Genomic DNA, 26,832 nt, shown 5'->3' with positions numbered 1-26,832 from the left:
TCTCTCTCTCTCTCTCCCTCTCTCTCTCTTCTCATACTCACTCATTCATTCCTTTTCTTGCTCGTTTACTTTTTCCTTTCTTTTTTTTTTTTGCTCTGTCTCTATCACTTCAGCCCCCCCACCCTTGTGTGTAATCTGCAGTAAATGGTGCATTGTTCTGTCCTAGCGTGGGTATCTGTGGTCATTAACCTACATTCTGAGCTGCAGACCGTAGGCTCCTTAAAGCACTCTCAGCTCCAGTCCTACCAGGAAGTTCAACTCACTGTTTGTTAACCCTTCCCATGCCAAGTTTGAATAATCCAGTCTCTTTGTTGAATCAGCAGAAAATGGTTGGTGTCTAAATGAATGCAGAAATTGGTTGTTTGTTTGTTAAGAAGCTACTTTTGAAAAATGAACAGCCACAAAAAACACCCACCCGGGGGCACCGTCCCATCTGAAACATACTGACTTATTTGTTTATTCATCTACATTCCGCAGTGTTTCACCAAAAAAAAAGCACGTCCAGAAATATGAAACCTGTTTTGCAGTTTAACTGTGTGTGTGCTGAAAGGGTTGCAGAGATTGCAGAGTTGATCAGAATTACTGATCATGTGTGCTGTGGAGATCTGTTTTTGCTTTGTTTTTATCCTTTTCTAGAGTAGTATGATTTATGTAGACACTTTGGGGGCAGGGAGCGGATTTACATTGTGTCTGTGTCTGTGTTCGTTCAGGGGTGTTGGGCTGAGCCAGAGCCAATGGCAGCAAGACCTTGTTGTTGTCATGGCAGTCAGGCTTCAGCTTTGCTTCTCATTCATAGGAGAGGAATCCAAGCATATCTGTGTAAGTGTGTAAGAGAGAATCATGGAAATATAATACATGGAGGCTTATTAGTGTGTGTGTGTGTGTGTGTGTGTGTGTGTGTGTGTGTGTGTTAGGGCTGTACCATATCGTATCGTTTGTAGTAATGTCGTCATATTTTTTTTACACGAAAAAAAAAAAATCAGAATGGTGATAACGGTGATATTCTGACTGTAAATAAGGAAAACATTGTTTCCTTATACAACATCAGAATCTTGGTAAATTACTTTTGTTTATAAAATAAGCAAATGTTTACTGATTTCTTTTGTCACTTCTTTATATTTGAATATTTGAAACTGTATATAGGCTTTATAGTAAACCTTTTAATGCTATTGATATATATTTAATTTTATATGATTAATATTAATATAACATTTGTTTTGTTGCATTGGTGTGTTCTTGAAATTAATAAAAGTAGTTTTCAGTGTTTTGTTTATATATATATATATATATATTACAGGGGGTCCTCGACTTAGGACGTTGATCCGTTCCTACGTCGCGTCGTAAACCGTCGTAAATTTTCGGTGTAAGTCAGAACATACGTACATACTGTACGTAAATAACATACTGTAAGCACTTATCCTATCCTAACACCTATCCTCCTCGGTCCCGAGCCGCGTAACCGTGTATTCTTCCGCCGCACACACCAAACACGAAGTTCACGTTACGACATTTACGAAAAACCACTTAAGTCGAAACAAGGCTTTATACAGTAAATCGGAGATGTGTCGTAACCACGAAACATCGTAACTCAGGACTGACGTAACCCGAGGACCGTGTGTGTGTGTGTGTGTGTACACACAGGAGGTCCTCGGCTTACGTCAGTCCCGAGTTACGATGTTTACGGTGTGTGTGTGTGTTTCTGTAGATTTTTAGTTTACTACATGATGTGTAGTACCACATAGTAACACAGCAGCAGTGAAAGTTGATGATGAATGAACCAATAGAAATGCTTCAACATTATTTGGAATAAAATCTTTTTACATTGACTTCTTTGAATATTAAGATTTTTTTCCCTTTTCCATTCTCCTGTAAAGTTACTACTTTGAGATACATGTTTTAAATTTTTACAGAAACCTAGAAGCCTTTTTTTTTTTTTAATGTGTAATGTGGCTTTAATTACTCCACATTGAATGACTGAGCCTGCTGACAGCTCAAGCTAATTAGTAAGTGTATTCAAAGACAAATCTTAACCCCGCAGTAAGGCTGTGGTAGTGTATTTTTGGATCAGAGATATATAAATTGTTCTCTAAGATGTGTATCAATGTAAAATATTTAAAATATTCTTATTCTGACTCATCGCCCCTTATTAGAAATTACAAGTCATTCTCTGTTATCTTAGACATCATACATAATACGAATAGGCTGTGAATTACTGTCTATGGTCTGAAATGCCAGCTCTAGTAGTTTTATTTAGAAATATTCTTTTTGCAAAGCACACGGCTGACTTAAGCTGTCATTAAAGAGCACACACTGTTCCAGTGTGATCTATTTTCAGAACTTATGGCAATGGCGCCCATTCTATCAGCTGGTCAGTTGAGACAAATTAAACATTTAAGCTTTTTAATCACGGAGAACCGGATATTTCCACACTGCCAGGTTAGTGAATGTTGGGTCCAAAATTACGAAGTTGTAGACAAAATATTATGTACATAGAACTTTCTTAAACACCCTAATTGTGTGAATGTTGCAGACGGATTTGTTAAAAAGGGGAATGAACACAGAGAAAATATCAATGTGTCCGTATGCATTTTAGTGGCTAGGGACACCAGTAAAAAAACTGATCACATCTGCAGTGTGTGTTACTAGTTAAACGTGTTAATGTGTGTCAGTTAAACACATTTACTTCCACCGATGAAAAGCAGCAAGTCATGGAGGCTCTAAAACATTTCTAAACTCAGTCCCTAGCGTATCCCTTAGTGTACTTTAAAACTGTTATTTCATCTACATAATGAAGGTCTGTGAGGAGGTGCTCTTTAGGCCATCATTTCTGTGATTTACCCTCCGCCAAGTCCTGCCCACCTAGTGTGTGGCCTTTCTTTCTTTTTTTTTTTTTCTCCCCCTTCTCCTTTCAAAAGATTCTATGTGATGGATAGTGAGCGGTGTGTGTAGGAGGTTTAACCCACACACACGTGTATAAACATTAATGGGTGAGATGTTGGGGGGGGGTTTATGAATGCCATGCTGAAAGCAGTATTTTCGACTGTGTTTATCTGATTTGTGTTCGTGCGTCTGAGAGACACAGCAGTGGATCAGATCTGTTATCAAGATCAGGCTAGGTTAATTTCAGCAGAGTGGTTTTGTGGGAAACTTTGCCATAAAGCATTGTATTGTTACATAATGTGTTTTTCCTATCTGTATTTTACTGAAGTTTTGCACAGCTTCAGAAAAACAACCCTCTCTCACACATAGTTTTGCACATCGAAAGTCTAATTATTTTCAGACACACTCCTATTTTGTGTGTGTGTGTCTCCAAGACTATTCTTGGCTTCAAGCTCTCTCTGGCCTCCTCTGCAGTCACTGGATCAGGTTACCGTGTTCCATGCAGCTACCTTCATCCACTGTGTGCGTGCGTGTGTGCAGTACAGCTGCAATTATCATGTATTTTTGTAGTTGAGCGCTGAGCATTCTGACAGTAAAGGAAGTAATCAGTCCATACAGCTTTAATTTACTTCTCCAATGTCGTCTTTGTTTCTAGTGCAATTTATCCTGTTTTTCATCAGTTTCATTTTCTCAGTAATGGCTTCCTTTCACACCAGTGTTTGTGTGCTCACAGTGTAAGGATGGACCGAAACACATAAGAATTTCAGATCTGAAGCAGATGTTGACAGGTTTGCTGGTCTGTCAGAATTTCTCAAGCAGTTGAGGATCCCCCCCCCCTTCTCTATATGGTGCTGTTTTGTTTGTTCACTTATATTCTTCCTGAATTCTCTTTTCTCGTGCTGTTGGATTGTTTTGTCTGAATGAATAGCACGGGGCTCAGTGGCTGTTTTGCCTGGAAATGAAATATTTAAAATATTTCTTAAAAGAATCTGTACTGTAAAACCTTTGCCTGGTTTATTAAATTATGGGGTGTGTCAGTCTGAGGTTTCCAGATTAAATACACGTTGTTAGAATACTTTAGGATAGGATTTCTCGTTTGCAAATGAGTGCTCAAATTACAGAGTAAACTGCATGTATATGTACGAGCGTGTGAGTAAGTCTGAATATCTTTTAAGTGTGTTTGTGTATTTATTCGAAAAATGCCAGCTGCCCCATTACAATTTAGCACTTCATGATTGGGAGTTTAGCATGTTTACTTTGGGCGTTATTAGACAATGAGTGTTTGTTGTTATGGTTTTATGCAAGGTTTTGTGCGCTTATGCAAGATGAAGCAGTTATGGTCCATGCTGTTGGAGCTGTCTGCTTCCTTCTTCGCTCTGTGCTCAGTCATTGTTACATAACAACGTAACAGTTATGGCTGGATCCTCAGGTTTTCATCAACAGTCTGCTGACTCTTACCACGAGCGGTTCAGTCGACACGTCCGTCAGCCTGCCGGCGCAAGCAGCGTCCCTCTACCTGTCCAGCTCAGCCACTGACAGTGACTGTGAGGCTTGTTCCTGTGTTTTCCTCAAGCGTTTTTCACATGCGTGTGTATGCCTATGTGTGTGTGTGTGCCTGAATTATTCACTCTGCAGCACGGGCACAGGCACTCGGCCCAGTCTGATGACATCACACACTCTTCCTTCCTCTGCATGCTCGCAGTGGCTTATGCATCAGAGCCTTACAGAACAAGCTGCTGTAGTCTAGAGCAGGAAGAAGCTGTGTGATGCAGCATCAAAATGACAGTTTGGAAAGGTCTCATTTTTTATTTTATAATTTTTAAGAGGGATGCATGACGGCAACTTCTTCATCCAAGTATTGGATTGGAAACATTAATAAAATCAGAGAATATCAGTATTGCCTGTGCATCTGTGCATTCAAATTTATCTGTTTACTTTTTCCCTTTAGACTGTGAATGTCAGAATCTGTTACAATTATCAGATTAAACTTTCATACTTTTGATAATTTTGTGATTGTAGTTATAGCTCTCTCTCTTGCTGTCTAGAGATTACATGACCACATGTCAGATATGCACAGACTCCTACGTGCAGTTTCAGTATTTGGTGATATTTTCAGTATTCCTTAGTGTCTTAGGGTATATTCCCATCAAGTATGCACCAAAAACCTCTTGCCGTGTAATCTGAAGGAATGCCACAATCACATACTACTCCAACAGTAGTCACACCCTGCAGTCTTCAGCAAGAGCTAGGTTTGTCTCTTTCTCTTTGTCTAAATCTGTGGATTGAGAGATGGGTCACTGTCTGCAGTGCCCTTCAGAAAAACACCTACATTAAACAGGACCTAAAAAACAAGGATGACATGTAAATATATAATAATTAGTGAGGCACATGTATTGAAAGAAAAGAAAAATACAAAAATAATTATAATTATAAATAATTATATATTTAGAGTTTAGGTTTGCTTATATCTGAAAAAAGGCAAACAAGGAATCCATCCATTATCTGTAACCCTTATCCAGTTCAGGGTCGGGGTGGGTCCAGAGCCTACCTGGAATCATTGGGTGCAAGGCAGGAATACACCCTGGAGGGGGCGCCAGTCCTTCACAGGGCAACACACATTCACTCACACCTACGGACACTTTTGAGTCTCCAATCCACCTACCAACGTGTGTTTTTTGGACCGTGGGCGGAAACAGGAGCACCCGGAGGAAACTCACACAGACACAGGGAGAACACACTACACTCCTCACAGACAGTCAACCGGAGGGAACCCACGCGGACACAGGGAGAACACACCACACTCCTCACAGACAGTCAACCGGAGGGAACCCACGCAGACACAGGGAGAACACACCACACTCCTCACAGACAGTCACCCGGAGGAAACCCACGCAGACACAGGGAGAACACACCACACTCCTCACAGACAGTCACCCGGAGGAAACCCACGCAGAAACAGAGAGAACACACCACACTCCTCACAGACAGTCACCCGGAGGAAACCCACGCAGACACAGGGAGAAGACACCACACTCCTCACAGACAGTCACCCAGAGGGAACCCACGCGGACACAGGGAGAATACACCACACTCCTCACAGACAGTCACCCGGAGGAAACCCACACAGAAACAGAAAGAACACACCACACTCCTCACAGACAGTCACCCGGAGTGGGAATCGAACCCACAACCTCCAGGTCCCTGGAGCTGCATGACTGCGACACTAACCTGCAGCACCACTGTGTCACCTTTAATTTAAATTATTATTGGGTTTTCATCAGTTTATTGTTTATAACTTTCTTTTCAGGTTTTTTTTTTTATAAACAATTGATGTGTGAGAAAATATGTCATTGGAGATGGGCCAATGGCTCTGTGCCATAAATTTACTCTAACACTGCGTTCACTACTGTCTCACTCATCTTGCAAAAATGCCATCTCACATTGGAAAAGGGTCTCTGTTTCTCATCTTGGAGTTCAGGGAGACTAGCGTGAGCAGACTGCAGGCAACGACCGTTTTAACTGTAGAACCCCACATGAGCTGGGCACAGCACATTAATGTGAATAATACTTCTTCTAACCACTGTTACATGATACACTCAACTTTGTTATTTAATAATCTCTTTAATAATATACATTTAAATATGAGCTCTGTACCAGAGAAGTTAACTAATAATATCAGTGTAGTAACATCATAAAATCACTCTACTCCAATGAGAGATTGAACTGTTACAGTATTTTATATGTAAAATAAATAGCCCATTTCCTTAAACATTAATTCTTTGCCGTATTCATTAAGAAATGTACCTTTTGAACTGTTTGAACAAAGAGGTGAGCCGTGACTGATGAATGCTCCTGTTATAAATAACTCTGATACACTGTTCACTGGATTGTAGTCCACATTTTATATTTTTGTTCTGCTTAAAATATACATTTATTTATATTAACACAATATAATCCGGTTAGTCAGTGGAAAAACACTGGACATCTTTTCTTAATGTTCTGTCCTCTATTAGCTTTATTTTGATTTAGAAGATGTCACAGCTTTCCTGGGATAAGTCATTTTTCTCAACATGGACTTGCGTATTAGAATATTGTTGAAATAAATATAACTAGGGAGAAATAAAATGAGTACCCTAGATATGAAGTATAATGTGTATATTCACATTAAAACATGGAATAAACTGCAGAAGAGTTAGTGTTGTCCAGTAAATCTCAGGAATTAAAGAAATAAAACAAACTACAATTCCAAAAAAGTGGCTGACCTATTTTTGACTTATCCCTCACCGTTCTGAGAGCTGATACTTTATGGCGCTTTTCCACTGCCTGGAAACAATTTGATTCAGCTCGGCTCTTTTGCTTTTCCACTGGCCAAATCTGGTCCTGGTTCCTGGAAGTTGAGCAGGTACTAAATGGTGACGTGTAAACCCTGCAGAGCGCTGATTGGCCAGAGAGGCATGTCAATCACCATGAAATGCAGAGCTTGAGCAGCTTTTTAATGTGTTTTTATCGAACTCACAACGGCAGCTCGTAACGTTACCTCGAGGTGTTCTGACGATGTTTAAATCCGTAGCGAAAGCTGAATTTGCAACAAGGAAAAATGATCTGTGAGAACCGGGGTGCGGAGCCGTGTTCAGCCAAAATAAAATAAACAAAAACAACAACACGCGAATACACAACGACTAAACAGCACCAGTTATGGTTTTCAAAGCCTGCGGTTCCAATTGGAGGTTTTTGTGACGCCACCGGCAGCATTTTGTGGGGGAGCTGTGCAGATCCCACACAGTGGAAAAGCACCATTACGGTAGAGGCTGCATGGCTGGAACAAGATGTAGATTTACACATCTGTTACTCTTGGCTCAGAGCGTTGGGAAAGTATATGGAGCAGCCAGTGTTCCTGCTGTTCCTGTCTCAGCAGAGACATCGGACTGGGGTCACAGCGCTGGGCTTGGGGCTGTCTGTTCTTGTTTCCATTCCAGTGCCAGGCATGTGTAAGTGATTGTGCGTGTATTTGTTTGTGTCTGTCTCTCTGTTGGTATCTGTTGTTAAGCTCTTTTTTTTTTTTTCACTGGTTGTAGTTATTTACCCCCAATAATATTTACCGAAGCAGTAGGCCCCGTCTTTACGTTCACCTCCTCTGCATGTACTGTTACGGTGATTCAATGTCCTGTCTGCAGCAGAAAGAGTTATTGTGTGTTTGTCTGTTTCGGTGTTTCTGGCTTGTTTACGTCTAATCTCATCAGGCCCGGTCTGTTTATGTGGCGGTGGTACATCAGTCATTGAGTTATGAACAGAGTTGCCTGTAATAGCTGAGCTGTTAGTTACAGGCAACAGTGAGTGTTCTGTTCAAAAGCTTACATTTTGTGGTTCTTATAAATCTGTCACCGGGGCAGGTCATACAAGATTGTTACGTATTACTGCTCTATGCATCACTCGTTTTGGGATCCGCAAAACCCACAAACATGTCTGTTGATGCAAAGACGTTTAATAGCCTAGCACTGAGCATTATACTCGAAAGTGGCCCAATCACCTCTGAGTCTGGTTTAAAAATGACTAGAGAAACTAGAGGCAATTGGATTTAAATCCTGGAGGGGATTTTTACTTCTGCTTTATGACTTTGCCACTTCTGGTTATATTACATTTAAGTAGTGATAAATATAAAAATATGGTTTTAATACAATGTATAAACAATCCCGCAGTTTCAAAAGCAAACCATTCACTGCTTATTCCACACTTCATTTAAAGCTACAATAGAAGTTGGTTCTACATTTCTTTATTTGTCATGTCACAAAGGTGTTAACCACTGCAAACTGATTGTGTGGATGTGTGTGTGTGTGTTTATATATAGACATAGTTGTATATAAAATGGTAGTGTAAACCAAATTGTATAATTTGTATTTAAATTAAAACTGCGGTTGCCAAATAGACTCATTTTAAATGATAAAAGTGAGCATCATCAGAGAGAAATGCAGGTATTGGATATTGAAAGCTGATACATTACTCTAATGAACTGTGTAATATTTGCTGGCATTGATAATATTACCCCTTTCTTGACGGTGTGCTAATATCGTATCAAACCACACAGGACCCAACAGAGTGAAAGTAAATATCTGATCTTATTTTTATATCCTCCTGTCTGACTGAGCTCCAGCTTTCAAGATTGAAACACAGTCTGTTTTGCTGTATAGGACTAGGCTTATGTGAAGGCTGGTTCTCATCAAACAGGAAATCCTGTGAACTGAGTTGTAACACTTTGTCCCACGCTGAGGTATTGGCTACTAAAAGGCGTAGTCATTAATTTCCCCCACCTCCTCCCAGTCTCCAGTATGAGAGAGTGACTCAGCTCTTTTACTCCTCTGCATTATCTGGCGTTGAACTTTGTGGAAATAATATTTCGTACCCTCACATGTGTCTCAAGGCTATGTCACCTGCCTGTAGAACTGCAGGGATGTTCTATGATTGATGTATATATGTGTGTATGTGGTTTCACCTCACCTACCCATCTTCTGTGTTCCACTGTACATACACACGGCTTGCTGACTCACTCTTTCAGCAGCACGATAAGTGTATGAATAAATCACACTTTAAAGCCCTGATCAAGAAATTGTAGTCATGCCATTTTCCAGATGAATGTTCAAAAATTACCATGGCTTCAGAACGGCTGTAGTGTAGTAGGAGTTGACTTCAAATGAGGGTGATGTTCTCGAATGAAATCCTCAAAGCACTTTTTCGAAATGTTTCCCTAGTTTTCCTCAAATATTTGTGATAGGAATATTCCTCATGCCCTCTGTTCTTTCCCATTTCATCCATGGCCTTTTCAGATGGCCTTGTCTGGGCACTAATATTAGATTCCTCACTGCACCAACAGTGGCATCACTGGTATTCTTTTTTGTGATTTATTAGAAAATATAACTTGATTTTAATTTTAAAAAATGATATTTTTTATTATCTGTCATCTATGGAATTATCAGGATAAGCAGTAAATTCAGTTACAAAATAATAATAAAAATACAGGTGAAGATTTGACCCTAGGGCTTGAATTCTACCTGATGGTACTATAATTACTACCTAATTACAAAAAGTGTAGAGTGTAATATTTCTCAAGAATAATTGTAAGTATTAATATTATTTGATGTTTAAACAACTATAACTCTTAAAGGCTAAGCACCACTTAATGGACCTCCATGAATATTTCACATTATTGTAGTTACTGACATATATAAGTATGAATTAAAATGAAAATAGCAGCTTAATTTGCTTTAAAACTGACAATTTTATTAAATTGACGGAAAAACCCAAGCTCGCTACGGAAATTCTTGAACGTAACCGTGACGTCACTGGTGGACAACAGCTGAACAACGCCGCGGTAAAACACCGTTATGACTGACTGTTATGACAGTATCTAGCTAAATAACCAACATTATTCATGACAATAGCCTAGCAATAAGCTAAACTCAAATGTAGAGGTACCGTTATTCTTGTAAATGTGATCGAAGTCGAACTCGAATTCATCCGACACTATAAACCTCCGTAATGCAGCTACGTAGCCGAGTATAATCTGAGCCACCGAGTTTAGCGAGTCAAGCTAACGTTAACTAACACCAACTAAAACAGGCGAAGTGAGTGTCCTTACCCTGTTTACCTCAATGTTACAGAGGCTATTGAACACCTTTCGTTGGTGTCCTTACATGCCCATATTGTTGGAAAAGCGCCAGTGAAATGAGCTACAGATAACGGAGTGAGCGGATGGTCCTTTCCAAAGTGCCCGTTTAAAGTGGACAAATTTAGTCCATTTTCTGGATATTTTGGGATCTTTGGGCCATTTGTTTTTCCTTGAAGTAGTGAGAAATAACATGTTTTCTGACTATCAATAAACACAAGTTAGGAACTCAAATTCCACTGTATTTATTTTTTTGACACTTTCATATCGCTGGTGCTTAGCCTTTAAATAAAATCTCAATCATTTTTATTGTCAGTTATCAGTCCAAGTCTAACAGTAATGTAATTAAATAAACTGTGATCTTTTGCGAGGGAGAGGGGGGGGGTGTTTTGGAGTGATCTTGTGATGAATGAACACCAAAGATGCTTTTGAAAACTGGAGCCTTGACATTAAAACTCTCTTAATACAGGGTCATGTTTCTTAGGTGTTTATAGTCATTCTACTGTTAAAAAAACAATCTATAGAATATTTATAGACAAAATATCATGTTGAATACTGAGAGTCCCTGTCCATGCAGAGAGCTGTATTTGAGTATTGTGTCTGGTGTGGCTCTGATCTACTCTTTTGCATTCTAGGCCCATGATGAGCCCTATGAGCCTTAGGTGTCACAGCTAGTCAGAAGCTGCACCATGGCCAAGCCGGGGACTGACCGAGATGGAGCCATGGTGGAAAAGACAGCTGGGAAGAAGGTGAAATGGCTATAATAACTAAAAAATATAGGATAATATACTTTTTATGGCATTAATTATAATGATACTCAGCCTCAAAGCTCTGCCTGTGAGACGGTATGCGATAACTATTGTTATAACTATTAAAAGTTATTTTAAATTTGCTTTAATTAAATATACACTTCATGCAGAAGACTGAAAAGCCCTGGAATGTCACTTCTTTGTGCACAAATTCTATTTGCTGAGTTTAATGTACTGGTTTCTTTTTCCCAACACACTGCACTCATCAAATTGCAATTGTGCATTAAGATGTGTATTTTAACTGTATTCCCTCTAGAGGATGTGTTCATGCATAATTTTACAAAGGCCATTTAAAACCTTTACATACAACTGTTTTTTTAAAGCACTGCAGTCGTCAAGATGTAGCCATGATCTCTTTATTTCCTTCCAGCAGAGTAAAGATAAAATCTCCCCGTTCACAAAAACTCCGAAGCTGGATCGGAGTGAGCTCATGGGGAAGGAGGGGAAGCCCAAGTCTTCCATGAAACGCAAGCTCTCCTTCACTGTCAGCCCGCCCCGGAATGAGGAACGGGACTCAGACACAGGTCAGTTCAGAATTCCGGCAGAAAATTCCAGCAGCATTTCTGTGACTTAACACCACCCCTAGTGGTTAGTTTTGGAACTTTTTTTTTACGAACAAACTATACCAGTGTTTTTTTTTTATTATCCCCCCCCCCCCCCCCCACACACACACACAGAGTTATATAACAGTTCAGCCTACGTCTTTAAATTCATGCAAAGGACAGGGAAATACGAATCAGATGTGAGAACAAGAGCGCGGAGCAGCCTCAAAAGTAGTGATTTACCCTGATGGGGTTTCTTTTTTTAATGTAGTGATGTGGAGAAACTGTAGTGCCAATGTTTATGTTTTCTTTTGAAGGGAAGATGAGAATGTGAGATTATAACTGCAGGGGCCTTTAAGGCTGTTTTAACTGTGCCCTAAAGAGAGCTAGTACAGTGACAAATATGTGCAAGGCGGTAGGATTAAAGGCTAAAGAAGGGTGGGACTGTAGGAAAGGTTGATTACTTGAATTTATGTGAAGGCCATTTGTTATTGTTATGCACTAATGTAATTTACCAGAAGCTTTGAAGTGAGTCATAATCAGATGACTCCATTTTTTCTCTAATTCGCCTAATAATGAGACACAGAAGTTCGTCTAGATTCTCTTTCTGTGGATGCAGTGTAGGGACAGGAGAGTCCGAACAGTCCTTAAGGAGGGAAGATTGGGTGCATAGTGTTTTAAAGCCTTTTATTTCAGAGACGGTGCCCTGTGTCCATGCCTAAGCCCAGTGTATGTTCTGCTTAATATCTGAGCAAGGAAGGGGGAGCGAGTGAGTGTAACGCAATGCTCTCCTCTCCCGTTCCCCCCTCTCCCCCTTTCCACCTCTCCTCCTCTCCCTCCTCTCTGCTTCTGCACTGTAGATGACTCTGACCCTGGCCAGTCGAGCGATATGTGGGGGGAGAGATTACTTCCTCCCTGCAGGATATACGCAGGTAACTGCCTCGCTAAACCCGCCGCAGAAAGGCGACAGAACCATCGGCGGAGAATCTCATGCCGTTTTACAGTCTGCTTACTCAGCAAGCATGGGCACAGTGGGAGTACATCAGCACCAGATGAACCTAAAAACACCCTGTGCCACAGACACTCTCTGTGCGAATAGGTTATAATTGTGTATTAAAATAGTCTAGGACTTCACTAACCTCTATGGCATGACCTTCACTCAGAGGGGGGGAACGGAACCTTCTTGTTACCAAATATATGTACAGGATTTTTTCCCTAATAACTTTTATTTACTCTTGCTACTCTACAGTGGAAATAGCCAGCCATTGCCAGACATGCACAGACATGCAAGTTTTATTTTGCTGCATCAGTTTATACGCATGCCTTTAAATAGTTCACATAAACCCGAGGCGACTGGAATAGCTGGATAATGCATGTGTATTGACGCGCTAACAGCAGAATTATTTTTGTTTTTTTCTGTTTGTTTTTGCTGCTAGTTGTTTTGTTGCGTTTTAGGAGCGATGGCAATAGTAGAACTATTAAAGATGAGTTTGCCAATCAAGGATGACCATATTAAATTTGTGTTGGTGGTATTCTCTTCCTGCAGATAAAGATGGACCTGATAAAAAGAAGGTAAAGAAGGAGTCCGGGGGTAAGAAGTCCACCCCTGTGAACATTTTATTTGGCTACCCACTGTCTGAGCGCAAGCAGATGGCGCTTCTCATGCAGATGACAGCAAGAGACAACAGTCCAGGTATAATACACACATTTCATAATCTAATATCTCACGTCCTTTTCATTCAGTTTGCTGAGTTGTGGTGCTTTTTTATTTTGATCATTTGAAACCTAGGATTTGAATGGGGAATTTCCATTCATATCTGGTTCCCCTTTTTTTGCAGATTCCAAGAACTCCATAACATACCACCTAACCATTAATACCCATACTTCCTGTTTATTAAATCATAACCTAGAGTGGGGTGTTTAACTTTCCCTTTCATAGTACCTCTACTCACTCTGCACAACGTGGGTTACGACATATTATTTATTATTAAGAAACCTGCTATTCATCGCCACTAGGGCTGGACGATACTGCCAGAATTTATATCGTGATATGTTTCTTAATTTTGGTCAATACTATATCATTCCGATGTGGATATGAACAACGTAAAATCCAAAAACGAACAAGAAATATGACATCACCATCAAACATAAACCTCTTGGTTTTGTCAAATATTAATATTTTTGAACTAAATTTAAAATTGAGTGCTGAATGGACAACAGTGCCTTGCAATGACGGTCAGTTGCTGACAGATGCTGTAAATAACGTGTACTGAAATATTGAAGGGCGGCACGGTGGCGCAGCAGGTAGTGTCGCAGTCACACAGCTCCAGGGCCCTGGAGGTTGTGGGTTCGATTTCCGCTCCGGGTGACTGTCTGTGAGGAGTGTGGTATGTTCTCTCTGTGTCTGCGTGGGTTTCCACCGGGTGACTGTCTGTGAGGAGTGTGGTGTGTTCTCCCTGTGTCTGCGTGGGTTACCTCTGGGTGACTGTCTGTGAGAAGTGTGGTGTGTTCTCCCTGTGTCTGCGTGGGTTTCCTCCGGGTGACTGTCTGTGAGGAGTGTGGTGTGTTCTCCCTGTGTCTGCGTGGGTTACCTCTGGGTGACTGTCTGTGAGAAGTGTGGTGTGTTCTCCCTGTGTCTGCGTGGGTTTCCTCCGGGTGAATGTCTGTGAGGAGTGTGGTGTGTTCTCCCTGTGTCTGCGTGGGTTTCCTCCGGGTGACTGTCTGTGAGGAGTGTGGTGTGTTCTCCCTGTGTCTGCGTGGGTTACCTCTGGGTGACTGTCTGTGAGGAGTTGGTGTGTTCTCCCTGTGTCTGCGTGGGTTTCCTCCGGGTGACTGTCTGTGAGGAGTGTGGTGTGTTCTCCCTGTGTCTGCGTGGGTTTCCTCCGGGTGACTGTATGTGAGGAGTGTGGTGTGTTCTCCCTGTGTCTGCGTGGGTTTCCTCCGGGTGACTGTCTGTGAGGAGTGTGGTGTGTTCTCCCTGTGTCTGCGTGGGTTTCCTCCGGGTGACTGTCTGTGAGGAGTGTGGTGTGTTCTCCCTGTGTCTGCGTGGGTTTCCTCCGGGTGACTGTCTGTGAGGAGTGTGGTGTGTTCTCCCTGTGTCTGCGTGGGTTTCCTCCGTGTGCTCCGGTTTCCTCCCACAGTCCACTTTTGGCGACTCAAAAGTGTCCGTAGGTGTGAGTGTGTGTGTGTGTCTGTGTTGCCCTGTGAAGGACTGGCGCCCCCTCCAGGGTGTGTTCCCGCCTTGCGCCCAATGATTCCAGGTAGGCTCTGGACCCACCGCGACCCTGAATTGGATAAGCAGTTACAGATAATGAATGAATGAAATATTGAAAATGTGTTTAAAAATCATATCATTGTTAATGAAACATTTTAAACTGCGATTATATATTGATATTGAATTATTGTCCGGCCTTAATCGCAACCTATGATTTTTCATGATTATTTTATGATGATACGGAAGCAGGATGAAGCTCAGTACACCCAAAAGTTGTCTATTATGTTCCAATCCAAAGCTGGAGAAATTTGTTGTGGTCTCTTCTGCACTCATTTCTGCAGAACAATATTTATAAACATTTTCATACCCTTTTCTAAGCTTTATTGCTGCCTCCTTTTTCCTGGGTTCATGCACAGCATGAGTGGCCACAACCAGGGCAGAGGAGAAAGCTGCCTTGAATATTAACTCAGAGGCTGCTCCAGACCTTACCACTGGGATAGTGAGCAGCAGCCTTGATCAGTATTCATGGATTTAGTCATGTTTGATATTATTTTTGTTGCTTATGCCTCGCTCCCTGAGTGTTTTCTTGAGCTGTCATTGGCTACCGTTCATCACTGCTCCTGCTATTTGTTGTGGAGCTGTTCACACTGCAATGATTAATAATTTTTTTGTGCAGGGAATTTCAGACAGGCTTGAAACTACAGTGGTGTCTGAGAGCTTGCTGATTAAGAAAATTGTGTGGATGTATTCACGCTCCACAAACGCTCAAAATATGTGCGACTCTTTGTCACAAGGCTGACTGGTGTTTTTACCAATATTTAAAAAGCTGCTATGCATCTGAAAGGTCAGAGCTTATCACAATCTAGTAATGGCGCAGTGTTTTGTGCCATAAAACACTGGATTCACCTCATAAACTATCAGTGTCCAGTGTTCAAAACCAAGAAATCCAATAAATAAGTTTGTCTTTGGCTGCGCTATTTCATAAGACGTTAATAGCACATGATTTTGATGCTACTTTGTATTCTCAGACTCCACACCAAGCCACCCGTCCCAGACTCCAGCAGTGCAGAAAAGGATCCCTAACAGCTCCACATCACGACAAAAAGACAAAGTGAACAAGAGGAATGAGCGCGGAGAGACTCCCCTGCACATGGCTGCCATTAGAGGTGATGTGAAGCAGGTCAAGGAGCTTATCGGACTCGGGGCGGATGTAAACGTCAAAGATTTCGCAGGTTGGAAGGGAACGATTATTTCTTCAAACCTCATATTTTTGTTTTCATCGGACTAGTTGTTTTCTAATAGGGTTTACTTCATTATTGTAGGTTGGACACCGCTGCATGAAGCCTGCAACCTTGGTTACTATGACGTGGCAAAGGTTCTGATTGGTGCAGGAGCAGAAGTGAACACACAAGGATTGGACGATGACACTCCTCTTCACGATGCTTCCAGTAGTGGGCACAAAGATGTGAGTTTCTTTGCCATACTGTTTTGCAATTCCAGTTTGAGTGTAATCCTATGTAATCATAGGAAGCTATGCTTTGCATTTTGTAAGTTAAGTACAATACATATTATATAAAGCTTATCAAAATAATAAGAACAACATGGCTCTTTTTGACCACAGGAATTTGAACTGGTTTTTTTCAGTATTCTTTCAGAAAACTGGTGCACATTTGCACCAAAGATTTATTAGTAGAAGTTACTTGCTTTCAGCTGGGAACTCACCTTCTGGGTTCAGGAACCTACTTTGTTTTGGAGAAAATGCGCCATGCACTTCAAAATTAGGTGTGCGAATTGGAATGGAACGTGTTCCACGTTGGTCAAAAAGGGCTAGCATGACCTTCTGCTATTTTCAGCTTACTGATTTCTAACAGGTTTTTGTGCCAACTGTCTCCCTGTCACTATTCAATGCAGATTGTGAAGCTACTCTTGCGGCATGGAGGGAACGCATTCCAGGCAAACAAGAGAGGAGAGCGGCCTGTGGATGTTGCAGATTCTCAGGAGTTGGAGCAGCTACTCAAGGGAGAGATTCCATTATCTGACCCAGAGGATAGCTCTTCAGGTAGATGGCGCTCATGTGACTGCCTTATGTGTACTTGTGTTTGTCATGAATTATTATTTTTCTGTGTTTTTCTGTTGCACATTCTTCATAGGAATGATAAATAATTGTTTCTTCCTTGTCTGTTATTTTAAACTTTATACCTGAGTAGAATATTTAATAACTGATTCTCTTCTTTGGCTCTGTGTTATATATATTAAAGAATCTGAAGATCCTCCGTCTGTGAACCCTTCCAGTGTAGATGAAAATGTGGAATACTCTGATGCGGAGAAGGACTCTGAAGGCAAATCGACGACAGTGAAGGCCTCCTCTTCTGTTTCAGGCGTGGATGAGTATGAGTTCAAAGATGAGGACGAGGAAGAAGACCTGAGTAAAGCACTAAACGACAGGCATATATTGAGACGAGAACTGCGCCAGAGGGAAAAAGAGAGCAAAGAGCAAAATCATTATACGTCCAAGCAGTCGAGCAAGAGCGACCAGACCACAGCATCGTGCAAGTCAAAAAAGTCTAAAACTTCTAGAGTCCACTACTGCAACTCCGATAGCTCAGGAGATGAAACCGAGACGCTGTCTGAGAGAAAGTGTTCGCCAACAAGATCAGTCGGTAATGATGCTCACAAAACAGAAAGTAGGACAAAAAAAGAAAACTTGAACCTCACACCTGCGGAGCAGAAAGAAAAGGGAAAGCTTAATAAGAAGAAGAACAAAAGTCAGAGTAAAAACAAGGAGAACCAGGAGGTTCGAGAGGATGGAAAAGAGAACAGCAAATCTCTTCTCTTTTCCACAGCAACAGTGTCCGACAATGCTGACAAGAGCGTTCGAGAGGAGGACTCATTCAAAATGTCCTTCAGCCCTAAGGATGATTCATCAGTACATCTCTTTCACTTGTCTGCGGTGAAGTCCCCGAAGCTGAATCATAGTCAGACTGACAAGCAGACCACACCGTTAAAACAGGAAAATGCAAAGACTTGCGTCTCCATTGTAGATGGATCCTGCCCCATAGATGGAGTCAAGTACAACCACTACACAGATTCTGACTATTGCACGGAAGGTCCTAGCAGTAAGGGCTGTAAGCACAAGGAAAAAAGCAAACACCATCACAAGGAACTCAACTTGGACGTAGATGATGAAAACTCCAGTCCTATTAAAGATGCCAGTCTAAGCAATAGCATGGATGGCTCTGAAGGTGCCTTCAGAAAGGGTGACAAGGATAGCAAGGTTGTGAAAAAGCATAAATTGAAACATAAGGAGAAGGACAAATACCGGAAGTACGACGAGGCTGAGAGGAATTGTCACCGGCAAAAAGAAGTGCGGAAAGAGGGACATAGGAACATGGAGTTTGATCGGGAGTTTTGGAAAGAGAATTTCTTCAAAAGTGACGAGAGCGAGGAATTAGGAGGGAAATGCGAGACACCGGGTAGCTGCTCTCCTCAGAAGTCCCTTGATTCATCGCCAGTTAAAGAAGAAAAGAACACTTCAAAAGACAAGCATTCGAGCAGCAGCAGCAGCAAAGAGAGGAAACCAAAGGATGAAAGAGAGAAAGACAAGTTCATAAAGAAAGAGAAGAAAGAAATGACATACAAAGAAGAAAAAGGAAAGGATTTGAGAGGGCCTGAAAATGATGAACGTGTAGAAGTTCTTCCCTTGGTGCGAAAGCCTGATGACTCTGTTCCTAGTACTGTTGTAAAAGAGGAGGCAGAGGAAAAGCCTGTCGTCGGCAACTTGGTCGACCAAAATCAGGCGGAGTCCACTGAGAAGAGTGCTCGAGAGAAAAGTGATAAACGGCTGAGCACAAAGGAACGAGAATCTGAAAAAGCAGACAGAAAGCATCCTGACAAAGATAAAAAAATTAAATTAGAGCATGTACCAGATAAATCTGATCTCCATAATTCTACCGATCGATGGAAAGAGAGGGAAAAATTAACCAGCACTTCCCATTCGCCTGGTGACAAAAGCCACAAAGAAAGTGAAAAACTTAAAGTAGTACCTGTTATAAAAAAGCATGAGGAAAACAAGAAGAGCAAGGACAAGCTTGAAAGAAGAAGCGAGAAAGATCGGCAAGAAAAAGATCATTCTTCTAGTGAACACAGGGACAAAGAGAAAGATAAAACAAGTTCTGAAAAGAAAGGAAAAGTTTCAGAGAAAATTTGTGATCATGGTAAAATTGAGCGAGTTAAAGAAAAAGATAAGGATTCTGAAAAGAGAAAAAAAGAAAAATCTAAAGAATCCACTCCTTCCTCCACGTCAAGTTCAAATCTCAAACTTCTTTTGGAAGAGAAAAAGGGGTACATGTCTGAGAGCAATAGAACTGTCACTTCAAAGTTAAAGGAAGAGGTCGTGAAAACCCCTGAAAAAGAAAGGGACAAACGGGATAGGGATCGAGATTCTGAAAGACATCGCGATCGGGAGCGTGACCGGCACAAGGAAAAGGACAAAGATAAGGACAGAACTCCGCAGAATAGAGATAGCAAACCTGGTAAAGCAAGGCCTACTGAGCTGGAGTCTGACAGGTCTAAATTCAAAGCCTCGCCTGCACAAAAGGATACTCGTCCTAAAGAGAAGAGGTTGGTCAATGATGATCTTATGCAAACCAGCTTTGAACGTATGCTTAGCCTCAAGGACCAGGAGATTGAGCAGTGGCACAAGAAACATTTGGAAAAAATCAAGCAGAAAGAGAGAGAAAGATTAAAACAACGACCAGGGACAGACTCTGGGAAACCGAAAATCAAAGATAAAACAAAAATGCCTTCAACCAATGATGTGTGTGCAAACAAGGAACTCTTACGCTCCAAGAGCTCAGACACGCCAGAGAGTTATGGTCGAGAGAAGACCCTAAAAGATGCCACCAGTGGAAGAACACTTTCATTAGATGCAAAGAATCTCCCGTGTTTTGGAAAGACCGGTCCGGTGATTGAAAACAGCCTCAGTCGGTCTCCGAGACCAGACAGTGAAAGATCTGGCATCATGTCGAGATCCGTGTCCATGATCTCAGTAGCCAGTTCAGAAGATTCCTGTCCGGCGGCCATGCTAACGCCTAAGCTTAATGAATATGATTCAGACCTCAATCTAGATGCGTCTGATTCCCAACCTCCTTTCCTGCAGTCTTCCCTCGTTCCTCAGTCCTCCAGATCGCCGGGTATTAACGATAAAGATACTAACAGTCTTCCTGACACAGCTCCTTGCAATCGAACACCGCTTTCAAGTAGACATGCGTCTCCTTACTTAAGAGCTATCCTGGACGAAGATGACAAGTCTGCCGCAGTCGAAGCCGACAGACTGACGGAAGAATCTCAAAAAGCTGGTGACGTTGCATGTTCTGGTGATGAGCTTAGTAAAGTCCACACAACAGAGGCCAGTGCAGCACATGTAGAGGAGAGCCAGAGCAATCAAAGCTGCTTAACAGCACATCTCCCTTGTGCTACACCTGAAGTCGAACAGTCTGCCAATGTTGAGGATGAAGGTAGCACTTTAAGTAGCCAGTTTGGAAGTGTCACACACTCTCAAGATCCTTATTCAAAGGACCTCGCAGGTCAGCAGACTAACCTGCCACAAGCCAGCAATCCGTTGCTGACTACGGTAGAGATCAGCAAACCGAACTCCGCAGATTCTTTGCCAGAGCAAAGTGGGCAGTGTCAGCTTGATAACTCCGATGTAGACGGGACAGAAGGCTCAAACAGAGATGACTTGTTGGCCACTGTGCCCCAAGCTGAATCACTCGTGTCATTTCAGCCACAGCTTTGTTTGAACACTAAGACACCTGTGCATTCGAATAACCTGCAATGGGATGCTGCCTTGGAGCCTAAAAGTGACCAGTCTATAAAAGCTGATACAGATATGAAACCAGAGGAAAAGGAGAGGAATCTATCAGTAGGACCTGTAAACAAAGTGGAAGATGCAAGTGTGGAGAGCACTTCTGGATGTGTCAGAATAGACTGGGTAAGCAGCCCAGATTCATCAAATGCTCCATGTGGGGTCGGTCGTGAGGAGTCTGCAAAGGCTACGTTGTGTGCAGTGAATACACCGCAGGATCCCCAAGAGGTTGTAGAACAGACTGATTTGAATTCACAAGAAGATTGTAAATCAAAGCTTACTGATGAGCAGTTGGGCGCTGAAGGTTCTCCGTTAGAGAAAAACGATAATTGTTTGCCCACACCTTTGTCTACAAACGTATGCCCTAGTCCTAGCCCTGAGCAGACAACCGAGGAGCCGATGGAAGTGTCTGAGGAGGGGCAAGACACTAGACTTGCTGAAACGAAAGTTGAGAAAGTAATGCCCACTGAGGAGAAGCCTCAGCCCCAGTGTCTCCCAGAAGCTAGGACAGATGTAGATGTAGAAATGACAGAAGAGCCCGCCCCTGACGAGAAGCCATCAAAACCAGACGCTACGTCAGATGGAGAACAAAATCAAAGCTGTTCTGGTGTTTGCGACGCTTCAACAGAGCCAACAAGTGGAGAAGCCTCTGGAAGCTCTTCTCCATTGTCTGTAGTAGACAGAGACAGCGAGCCATCTGGGGCAAGGTCTAAGGTCCGGCTTCTGGACGATGAAGTCGACGCACAGGTGACCCATCCAAGGAAACGAAAGATGCACAGGGTTTCTCCTCCAAACCAAGCCAACCTATCAGCGCAACAAATCAAGGAGAAGACCCAACAGTCTTTGGCAGCAATTGTAGACTCACTAAAGCTTGAAGAAATTCAGCCCTACCAGACAGAACGGGCTAACCCCTACTACGAGTTCCTGCATATCCGCAAGAAGATTGAGGAGAAGAGGAAGGTGCTGTGTAGTGTCATCCCTCAAGCACCACAGTACTATGATGAATATGTCACTTTTAACGGGTCCTACCTGCTCGATGGGAACCCCCTCAGCAAGCTTTGTATTCCAATGGTGAGTTACTGTTTCTCACTTACTTTTAATGGAGAAAGATCAACAGAGAACTCTCCCAGTCTAAAAACATTGTTAATTTCTTTTTTTTATTTATTTCTGTCTTAGATAACTCCACCACCCTCTCTGCCTGAGCCATTAAAAGAGATGTTCAAACAGCAAGAGGTAGTGCGGATGAAACTGCGCTTACAGCACAGCATTGAGAGGGTAAGTGGCCTCTCCTATTTCAATGATACTTGGTTCCTTTGAAGCAGAGAATTTAGCTTTGGCAATGGTGTGACCTTCAGTGGTGCATACTTGGTTTTGACTTCTATCTTGAGTGAACAGTGAGATGTTTAGCTGTGTACATCAGGCTTTTCTTATTTTAATGTCATCTCATCTTTTCAGGGAGTCCCTTTTGCCATCTGTACATGGACAGAAATGCTAGCGATTGTATGTGTACAGGTAAATATTAACATGTTTTCGTCTACCGTGCAGGAAAAACTGATTGTGTCCAATGAGCAAGAAGTCTTGCGTGTTCATTACCGCGCTGCAAGAACGCTAGCCAATCAGACGCTCCCGTTTAGTGCCTGCACTGTCTTGTTGGATGCGGAGGTGTACAATATGCCCCAGGACGTACAGGTAACATAAAATGTTTCTACATGTCTGGCTTTATTACGTTTCTTTAAATGCCTGCAGTTGAAATGTTGCATCACACTATTTTCAAAGCACTTCTTAAACTGAAATATACTGGATCTGGACCTAAAGATACCCACTTTTTCCCTGAATGTTCATACTGTGTTGTTTATTGCAGGGTGATGATGGGAAGACCTCAGTGAGGGATCGGTTCAATGCAAGGCAGTTCATGTCATGGCTTCAAGATGTTGATGACAAGTTTGACAAGTTAAAGGTAAAAACAATTAATTTAATGATTAACATGTGGGCTGTGTGTAATATTTACCAGAAAAGGTATCATTTCAGATTAGTTTTTTTTTCAGATTCATGGGCAGTTATTTATTTTTGTGACTACTGATAGTTAGGCATAGATTATTTGGTTCGGTAGATCATCATTTTGTTTTTATTATCATTTTTACATACAGTGGAACCTCTACCTACGAACTTTATCCGTTCCGTGACACGGTTCGTAAGAGGAAAAGTTCGTTTCTCGAGTCAATTTTCCCCATTTAAAATAATGGAAAAGCAATGAATGTGTTCCAGCCCCCACCCCGAAAGTCACCCTTTTTGAACTGATATATGTTTACAACACTCTCAAATTAGTAAAAAAATACATGAAGCGTTACTAAAAATAAAAGAGAAATACAGTGGTAACAGTAATAAAAAAGAAATAAAGTTTTAAGTGGTTACACATCGCTACCTTGAAGACGTGACGACTGGCTGGAGGAGTAACACAGGCACTGGCTGTATGACGGGAGGTGGGGGGTGGGTGGAATAATGGAGAGTAGGTGGTGAATGTGGGGAGACGAAGCGTAGATACGGCTTAACTTAGCACGCATTTCGATGTCTGCTATTTACAATAATGCTAAATTGCTAAAGCTACAATGTGCTAATCTTAAAAGCTCACTCAAGTCTGGGCGCTGGGAGACTCGCCTATTGGGGTCAGTGGCCATTTCCAGCCGCCGGCTCGGAGGAGGCTCGGGTTCGTTTCTAGAGTCGTGGTTCGTTGGTGGAGGCAAAAAAATTCAAAAGCCCGGTTCGTATCTTGGAAAGTTCGTTAGTAGAGGTTCCACTGTATTTCCTTTCTCTCATTCCTAATTCTGTTTTGTTAACTCTTTGCTCTGGTTGCTGTTTCTGTCTCAGACGTGTCTCCTGATGAGACAGCAGCATGAGGCAGCAGCTCTCAATGCTGTGCAGCGTTTGGAGTGGCAGCTGAAGCTCCAGGAGCTGGATCCAGCCACCTACAAATCAACCAGCATCTTTGAGATTCCTGAGTTCTACATCCCTCTTGTGGAGGTCAACGACGACTTTGACCTGACCCCAATATAAAAGCAGTGAAATGAGCCTCAGATTGAGAACGCTCATTTCTCCGGCCAGGGCCAATACACGGTCAGGACTTGAGAGACAAAAGAACACAAAGCACTTGTTTTGGGCGTGTGTGTGTGTGTGTGTGACACACACACTCATGTTTGTGGTGTAGAGCTCTGCCTCGCACTATAAACCAGGCACTCCTGAGCTGTTAAAAAACAAGGAAAAAAAAAATTCAATGATGACACAAAAAGGAAGAACAATCATCTGTCTGTAGATGTGTCAGTCTGCAGGATGTTATTGTAAATCGCTCTCTGCAAGAGTGTCTGCCAAATATATAAATATAAATGTACACACCCCAGTGCTGTACCGGGTTCAAAGCCCATCTACGGTGTCCCTGAAGGTCCAAATATACGTTTTTTTTCTATACCAGCGCTTATATGTCCAATCACAAGGTCAAGAAGCACTTCAGATACAAGGACCCGGTCCAAAACGTAAGTTAATTCTTATAGTTACCGGGTTCAGGTCCAAACAAAAATGCGCTTAACTCTTAAGGCGGTAGACCCAAGGGCAGATGGACCTGCATTAAGGAGGTCCAGCCAGCAGAGGGCAGTGGCCACCTTTAATGACCAGAGGGAGAACGGTGAGAGAGAAAGTAAGCGAAGGAGGGAGAACGTTCTAAACACTTCTCCTTCACTAGGACAGAGAAGTCTCAATCCAATTTCTAAAGTGAGTGTTCATGATGTATAGATTGTGCTCTTCATTTTTTTAACTTATTTTATACATACTGATTGTGCATTTGTAAATAGTCATGTAATTATTGTTTTTAACTTGTAAAAAGAGAGAAAAGAACAGAAAGGAAGCATAATTAAAATAATAGATATTTTGATTGTACACTTTTTGTCAAATGTTTAATGGACCAAAGTTGGTTTTATATTGAGCGTCCTCTGTTGTTGATGTTGGCTTAACTCTTTAAGCATGTGTTTTTGAATTATGTTCCCTTTTTTTTTTTTTTTTTTTTTTTTACGTTTCTTCTACTTCTACTCGTTTCCTTCTAAATTCATCACAGCAGGTGTTTTTTGACTTGTGATTTCAATGCTGTGCATGCGTTGCAGGTTTGTACTTACTTTCTGGAAAGCTGTACTGTGGTGAGGTTTATGTAAGTGGTCCTGCTTTTTCCCGCCTTTGTCGTCTCTTAGTAACACTCACTTTCCTACGTGTTGTCCTGTTGTGTCTTGCGCACATTAAGAGAAAACCAGATTGTTGTGTCTTCTCGATAGAGAAAGAACTTACTTTTACAGTTGTAATGTGAGATCACAACAAAACCTATTTTTTACAACATAATGCCTTTTGAACGATGGTTCTAAAAATATGTCTATTTTAATATTTACTTGTTACATGATAATGTACATAATTGTAATATATAATTGAATAAATTTTATTGGTTGTGAAATCCAGAATGCTTTCGTTGTGGTGTTTATTTTGTGTATGAAATGCTCCAAAGCACAGGCATCGTTATCAACTCTGAACGTTTTTAACAAGACCAGGCAAGTCTTCTGCATGGAATGTGTCACACAAGTGTCTAGAGGTGGAAGACTACTGAATAATAAACAGCCACTTTCTCGCAATAAAACGTTTTGTTTTATTGTTACACTAATGTTACTACTATTGATGCTATTGCTATACTACTACTATTAATTGTTGTTATTTGGGGACACGGTGGCGCAGCAGGTTAATGTCGCAGTCACACAGCTCCAGGGACCTGTGAGGAGTGGGGTGTGTTCTCCCTGTGTCTGTGTGGGTTTCCTCCGGGTGCTCCAGTTTCCTCCCACAGTCCAAAAACACACGTTGGTAGGTGGATTGGCGACTCAAAAGTGTCCGTAGGTGTGAATGTGAGTGTTTGTTGCCCTTTGAAGGACTGGCGCCCCCTCCAGGGTGTATTCCCGCCTTGCGCCCAATGATTCCAGGGAGGCTCTGGAACCACCACCGCCCTGAACTGCATAAGCGCTTACAGACAATGAATGAATGAATGTTTGGGGATGGGGCAACACTCTGGCGCAGCAGGTTAGTGTCGCAGTCACACAGCTTCAGGGACCTGGAGGTTGTGGGTTTGATTCCGTGAGGAGTGTGGTGTGTTCTCCCTGTGTCTGCGTGGGTTTCCTTTGGGTGCTCTGGTTTCCTCCCACAGTGACTCAAAAGTGTCCGTAGGTGTGTGTGTGTGTGTTGCCCTGTGAAGGACTGGCGCCCCCTCCAGGGTGTGTTCCTGCCTTGTGCCCAATGATTCCAGGTAGGCTCTGGACCCACCGCGACCCTGAACTGAATAAACACTTACAGATAATGAATGAATGAATGTTTGGGGATGTACATTTCTACAAAGGCTATCGGTCCAAGTTATTCATGCAGTGACTCAGTAAGAACCAGCAATGTACATTACATTGAAAGAACTCAGGAATTTAAACAATTTCTAATAATTCAATAATGCACAGAGATGTATAATAAAAATGTGTTAAGGTGTTTGTAAAATGTTACGTTGTCATCGTTCTGTATAACATCATACGGGAAAATATTTCATTGATAGATTGTACAAAAACCAGGAGTAAAAGGAATATTCTAGAAACTCTGACCCAGGGAGTGCAGGGTCCTAATTTCAGCCTGTGCTCTAGAACCTTAAATAAAGGCCTGGTGTTCCTGCCTCCCCACACTGCTCCCTCCAGAACCGATTATAACGAAGACGGCAGGCAGCCGCTGAACAGTCGTTTTCACCGGAACGGTTCTGAACCGAAACTATACATTTAAATGAATCGCAAGTCGTGTTCAACTGATTAGCTTTGGGC

At 42.0% G+C, this 26,832-nt stretch overlaps 1 protein-coding gene across 2 annotated transcripts in view; it reads left to right on the top strand.

The window, feature by feature from the left end:
• Positions 1-25,422, top strand: part of LOC136678364 (ankyrin repeat domain-containing protein 12-like) — a 42,359-nt gene extending 16,937 nt beyond the window's left edge. The window contains exons 2-13 of one of the 2 annotated variants that reach the window (XM_066656401.1): positions 11,173-11,286; positions 11,720-11,870; positions 12,749-12,820; positions 13,435-13,581; positions 16,131-16,334; positions 16,425-16,567; positions 17,014-17,161; positions 17,361-22,039; positions 22,145-22,243; positions 22,514-22,657; positions 22,830-22,925; positions 23,834-25,422. In XM_066656401.1, coding sequence (XP_066512498.1) covers positions 11,227-11,286; positions 11,720-11,870; positions 12,749-12,820; positions 13,435-13,581; positions 16,131-16,334; positions 16,425-16,567; positions 17,014-17,161; positions 17,361-22,039; positions 22,145-22,243; positions 22,514-22,657; positions 22,830-22,925; positions 23,834-24,019 — 6,129 coding nt within the window. In that variant the 5' untranslated portion in view covers positions 11,173-11,226 and the 3' untranslated portion in view covers positions 24,020-25,422. The remainder of the gene's footprint in view (positions 1-11,172; positions 11,287-11,719; positions 11,871-12,748; positions 12,821-13,434; positions 13,582-16,130; positions 16,335-16,424; positions 16,568-17,013; positions 17,162-17,360; positions 22,040-22,144; positions 22,244-22,513; positions 22,658-22,829; positions 22,926-23,833) is intronic. The other variant, XM_066656402.1, reaches the window with a different exon arrangement.
• The last annotated feature ends 1,410 nt before the right edge of the window (positions 25,423-26,832 follow it).

Source organism: Hoplias malabaricus, chromosome Y (genome assembly GCF_029633855.1).
Source record: "Hoplias malabaricus isolate fHopMal1 chromosome Y, fHopMal1.hap1, whole genome shotgun sequence".
In the NCBI taxonomy this organism is placed as follows: domain Eukaryota; kingdom Metazoa; phylum Chordata; class Actinopteri; order Characiformes; family Erythrinidae; genus Hoplias; species Hoplias malabaricus.
This window is presented reverse-complemented; position numbering and strand designations above follow the sequence as displayed.